This window comes from Furipterus horrens, unplaced genomic scaffold (genome assembly GCF_987537825.1).
Source record: "Furipterus horrens unplaced genomic scaffold, mFurHor1.1.pri manual_scaffold_1, whole genome shotgun sequence".
Classification (NCBI taxonomy): Eukaryota; Metazoa; Chordata; class Mammalia; order Chiroptera; family Furipteridae; genus Furipterus; species Furipterus horrens.
In genome coordinates, this window is record NW_028327171.1 from 192,256,550 (window position 1) to 192,262,549 (window position 6,000).

The following is a 6,000-nucleotide window of genomic DNA, read 5'->3' on the forward strand; positions in this document are numbered from 1 at the left end:
AAGGCAAAAGGGAGTAGGTGAGAAGAATGGTAAAATTGGAGATTTGAAATGAAAAATACTGAAGATCTAGAAATAAAATTGAAGAAATGCATCAACCATCACCATATCCACAACCAACAAGCAAAAACTGATCAAGGTAGAGAGATAATAAGGGTATTTTTAAGACTGGGAGAAAGAATGTGAGATGACTGATGACAAGAAAAATGGTTTTGTGAGCCTGGAGAGGGGAGAAATAGTAAGAGTGTGGAACAGAATCAAGTCATAGCAAGAGAAAAAATAAAATTTAAATCAAAAGTATGAAGAGGAAGGAAGAAGGTAAAATGGAGTAGGAGAATAGAGGAGCAAGATATGAGATTTGAATTAACATAAATATAAAACTACTGCAATAATAGGCACAGACTTGAAGGAAAATAAATGAATGTTAAAAAGCTATGCAGGAGATAACACAAATGATGAAGAAGACCACAGTGGATTTTGTCTCAGTAGAATCCAGTGTTTACCACAGTTTTCTGTTTGTGGATCCACCCCTGCTAATGACAGATGGTGTCCTAGTCTGGCCCTAGGCAGCCTGTTTGAGACTAAAAGCAATCCACAGTCTGTGGATGTCTCCTTCAGATTTGGCTGGTACCCTCTGTTCTATCCTGCTGTCATTCCATCAGCCCAGGGCCCAGGAGTGGTTCATTTAATGACCTGAGAGGACTGCTAGTACCTTCTCCACCTGCCTCCAGAGGGGGCCTCTGGTTAGACTGGGAGGGTAGAAACTCTGGGTCACCCCTGAGAGGCATTGTTCAGTCTTCAGGGAAGATGGTGGGAGTATTTTCCCACCCTCTTGCCACATGTCTTGGTCTGTCCCAGATTCTTTCCAATAATGTATGGTTTCTGGTGAATTAGCTGTCTGTTTCCTATGAGGGGTCAATCTGTGTAAAAGACTTTTCTGCTTGGTGAAGACAGCAACTCCGTCTAGACACCGAGGCTTGGTGCAGCCCAGAACCCTCCTTGTTGCACTTGTCTCTAATCTCTTTGCTCTGCTGGTTTCAGTGGATCAGGGCCTGAGGAACAGTGAAGCTCTTAGTGTCTTGTAAAAAAGACCCTTTCAGAGCTTTTTCTTCTTTCCCCTGTGCAAATGTTCCCAACATGGGGCTCCTGAGCCAGGTCTCACTGATCTGTAGAGCCTGTAATCCCACTGGGACTTGCCTGGCTGCAGCGAATCTCAGGTGTTCAGCTTCTGGCTGTCTAGTTCCCAGCCTGTCACTCTCTCGCAGGAGACTCAGTGGAATTCTCCCCTCTGTACAGGTCCCTGCAAACCAGCCATGATCGGTTGGGTCCCACAGTGCCTTCAGTGTGATTCTGGCCCTCTGAGTTCATTGTTGTCAGAGCTGCTGTGCACGCCCACCGTAGCTCTGGGTCCCTGCCAAGTCTCAAGTCTAACATCAGCTCCTCTTTTGAAAGAATCTGTGTGGTCCCCATGCTGCAGCACCCAGCCCTGGGGGGGCCTGTTCTCCCCAGTTCCCCTCTGCTGCTTCTGCAGCCAGCAGCCTCCTGGCCCTCTCTCTCTGCCCCCAGAGCTCATGGCTCCTTAGCTGATCCACAGCTACCCTGATTCTGGGCAGCCAGAAGTGCTGAATTGGCCAGCGGTGATGGCAGTTGCTCCACTAGGAGAACGTGGGCTTCCTGCTCATGAATGCCCTGCAGACGGGCAGGCTCTTTGTCCACTCATGCACACTTCCTGGACCTCATCTGCATACACACTCACACACACTCTTACTTTCCACTGGATTTTCAAGTTGATTGCTCTGTGGCTTAGCTGTAAGACCAGTCTGGGAGTAAGTGGAAAGAGCTTCCAGCTACTCTGCAGCCATCTTGGATGCCCTTCTCTTATTTCTGATTTTATTTATTAGGATTCCCTCTCTCCTTTTCTTGATGAGTCTGGTTAAATGTTTATCTATTCTGTTTATCTTTTCAAAGAAACATTTGTTTTTGAGATGAAATTTTATGCTCCATAGTGGGTGGTTTATTTGTTTTACTATATCCATTTCTTCCTGTAATTTTTTACAGACTGAATTTCTATACAATAAAAAAACCTTAGTTTCTTCATTTCCATCACTTATTAGTAAGACTTGATGTAACATAATTGATGAATATAATTTTAAGTCTTGTGTCTCTGATTTTAAGAAATAAATTTAATTGACGAGGCAATGTAGAATGCCTTGCATATTGATCAGATGGTCTCATATAACAGATATTTTGAACACTCTTAAATTTAAATATATGTTATGTGATTTTGTATGACTTCTCCTTATATTTCATATAATGATGTAAAAACTGTTAAAATTTTATTCGTTGCTAGTTCCAGAGAAATGTATTTTGCATTTATTGTTTAGAATAATAAAATAAGCAGAAAGAGACTATGTATGTTCAATAATTTGGAAACATAATAATAAGTGAAATTTAAATGTAATGTGACAACAGTTTCTATTTTCAATAGTTTATTACATACCCGTGTTCTTACAGTGTAAATATATAAATTGCCAATGGAACTCTATTGTGATTAGCCCCCAAACTTCTTCTTCTTTTAAATTAAATATACCGAGGTGACATTTAAAAAAAATTAAATACCAGTCTTCTTTTTAGGTTTGATCCAGACCGATTTGATGATGAATCGATAAGGAAAACTTTCTCCTTGCTTGGATTCTCAGGCACACAGGAATGCCCAGAGTTGAGGTGAGATGATAAAGTGAAAGGAAAGGTGTCAGACTTTTTACTACTGAAGTTGATAAGAATGAGTAATCTATATCATTAAAGTGTAATTTTTAATCTTTATTAACTTTCTTCTTGACTAGGTTTGCATATATGGTGACCACAGTACTTCTGAGTGTATTGGTGAGGAGACTGCACCTACTTTCTGTGGGGGGACAAGTTATTGAAACTAAGTATGAACTGGTAACATCCTTCAAGGAAGAAGCTTGGATCACTGTCTCTAAGAGATATTAAAATATTATACATTTAACTTGGTTGAGAAAAATGGCCATTTAGAAGATCTGTATTGAATACTTCTACAAACCAAGTAACACTGTAATGTAAACACATATTAATACTTTATTAAGTAAATTTGGACTTCTTTATATTAGATTTTTCTTAATGCATGATTTACATTTGTCTTATCACTTTCTATGCCATTCTTTGTATATACTTTTCTAAGTTTATCTCTAAAATAAATATTCTTGAAAAGAAATTATTTTACAGAATTTGGAGAATATGGTTTTCTGAATATTCATAAAAAAGAAACAAAAGCCTATTTGTTTTCATACTTCCAATAAATCACCTTAAAGGGAGAGAAAAAGGATTTTTCATAATTTTATTCTTGGATTAATATTTTTATTGTCTGAGTATAAATTAATTTGTGTTTAATCATTGTTAATTAGGTTTCATAATTCATTGGGTAACCTGTCTTGTATTTGCTATTTTTATTCTTCCCCAGATAATAGTGCTCATTTCATGACTTAGACAAGTCTCATCATTTTGAAGTGTTCTGATCATTGGGAAAATAATACAGTTGTTTTTTAATACCGAAGTGACAAACTAAAATTGAGGCTTGTTCATCCTTCTGTTTTGCTAGAAATCTTATTAGCACTAAATCATTCTACTAATTCTTATTGTGGAAAAAACAATTCCTAAATTTATTTATTATGTTATAGTTAACATAATGAATTTATGATTAAGAAATGGGAGCACACTAACCAAAAAACAAAACCAAGTTAAAGAGAAAACAAATATGGGTGAAAATAATTGCAAAATATTTGACAGAAAGGTTTAATAACCATGTTACGTATAAAGAACTCATACAAATTGGTAAGAAAACATACAATTGACAAATGGATAAAGACATGAATAGCAGCTTTTACAGAAGGAAATAACTACTAAACTTTTAGAAAATGGTCAGTCTCACTAGTAAGTAAAGAAATCTTGGAGCTGATTCAAAACATTTTAAGTATCTTTTAACATTTACACTTCAGTACTGATAAGTTTTATATTTAATACTTTTTATTGATAGCACTGTATTTTAGTCCACTTTTTTTGGTTATGCTGTTCTTAAAGACTTCTTTTTTTAAACTACATTTTTTAAAGACTACAACTGAAGGAATATGCCAAATGCAGATGGAGAGGAAAGGGAGAAAAATGAAAAAGGTTGTAAGTGAGCTTATTTTTGAAACTGCTGAATTTCATTTGTAAGTTTAGTTTCAAGAATGTACCCTAGTTATTATTATTTTATGCTATGTTTATGGTTAAAGAGCTAACATTTTAGACCTAGTTATGAGTGGTTAACTTAGAATTTAATTAGATACAGGCTTTATTTTTGACAAAAATATTTAACTTATGGAATAATTTAAATTCTAAAACTTTAAGTAAAATGTATTCATATTTCCTAGCATCATGTTGTTTCTAAAAAGATATGTTTCAAAATAAATTATTAAATTTATTCCCAGCCAGGTATAATTTTCTGTGGTTTTGTATATATAGCACACCTTCATTTATTGTCCAAGTACCTTAATTGATTTGGAAACTTACTGTAAAAGTTAAGAGTAAGAGTAGGCTATTGATATGTAAACCAAGTGGCAGTAAAGTCAGATGAAATAAGTGGAATTTCAAAGTAAGTGAGACCTGATCAGCAGTGATCAATGCAAAAACAGGGCAGCTGAGCCAGAGAATTGGCATATTGTCAACAAATGAGGCCATGTATAATTACTAATATGATTGGGATCAAGGAAAATAGAAGATAGAAGAATCATTTAAATAAGCATATTTTATTCATAGTTACATAACTAACTTAAAACATTAAAAAACATCTTCAAGAGGATTTAAAAAATGAAATACTATTAATGATGCATAAAATAAGTTGTTCGTTCACTGTTGTTCTTACTTGGCTCTTTGTATTTATCAAATGACTGAAATTTTAGTAGCCTCAGTGTCACTGATGGTTCGTAGCATAACTCTAGCAGGACTCATAAGTTTTGCAGCTTTTTAGTTTTTTTAAAACTGTTCACTGATTGTGATATGCATTCTTTTTGATAGTTCAGAAGTTTATTGTTAAAAACATCAGCACAACACATTTTTATGGAATAAAAGGGCTTTTCCACACATGTTCATAAAATTTAAGGCAGAATTAATTCTGTACATGTGTTTGGGAAAAAGGAAAACCTCATATAGTGTTTATTTGGCTCACAAATGTGTAGCTTCATTTTCTTATATAAATAGATTCGATTTTATTTATAGATCCTATGTCAAAATTTATTTGTTTTCTTTATCTTAAAATAGTTTATATTTTAAAAACAAAATGTTCTATTTTTTGTTATGAAAATTATATAGGTTTGTTGTAGAAAAACATGTAGGAGAAATGCAAAAATAGCAAACTCAGTCAATGATAGTCCCACCACTTGAAGTTAGTCAGTGTTAAGCTTATGAGATAGATCCTTCTCTCTTTTGTATCCACATATTTCTGTAGACATATTCTCTATACTTTTCTCTTCACTTAGTATTTTATGAACAATAGCATTTTCTATAACTGGAACATTAGTATTCTTCTCACACAGAAAGTAAGCACAGATTTTTGGCATTCTTTTCTCTCTTTGCCTTCACAGCTATTCTTTTTATTCTTCTCAACTTTGGAAATATCCTTACTTCTCCATCATTTCTAACAAAATGTTTGTATATTTGTACATCTAAGTTGCTAGTCATAGAACAATGTAAAATAAACAATTAATAAAAGAAATTACTATCCCAAGGAAAGTCTTAAGTATAATTAAATTCAAATTGAGATGGCATTTCAACTTTTAAGAGGAAATCTTAAGAATCGTTGTTATTGTTTTTGGACTCTGGGGCAAACTGATTAAGATTCTTCCCTGAAGATCTCTTTATTTTCTTCTCCAGATCTATTAAAAGCACTGTTAACCTATACAATTTTCCTCCATGTGACTATGTTGACAGATTGAAAACCACTTAAAA

General features: G+C 34.5%; 1 protein-coding gene across 3 annotated transcripts in view; it reads left to right on the forward strand.

Annotated features, from left to right (window-relative positions):
• CYP20A1 (cytochrome P450 family 20 subfamily A member 1) overlaps positions 1 to 3,327 on the forward strand; it is a 61,694-nt gene extending 58,367 nt beyond the window's left edge. The window contains exons 12-13 of one of the 3 annotated variants that reach the window (XM_090282832.1): positions 2,632 to 2,721; positions 2,841 to 3,327. In XM_090282832.1, the coding sequence (XP_090138958.1) occupies positions 2,632 to 2,721; positions 2,841 to 2,991 (241 nt within the window). In that variant the 3' untranslated portion in view covers positions 2,992 to 3,327. The remainder of the gene's footprint in view (positions 1 to 2,631; positions 2,722 to 2,840) is intronic. The other 2 variants (XM_090282838.1, XM_090282834.1) reach the window with 2 other exon arrangements.
• Positions 3,328 to 6,000: the final 2,673 nt, after the last annotated feature.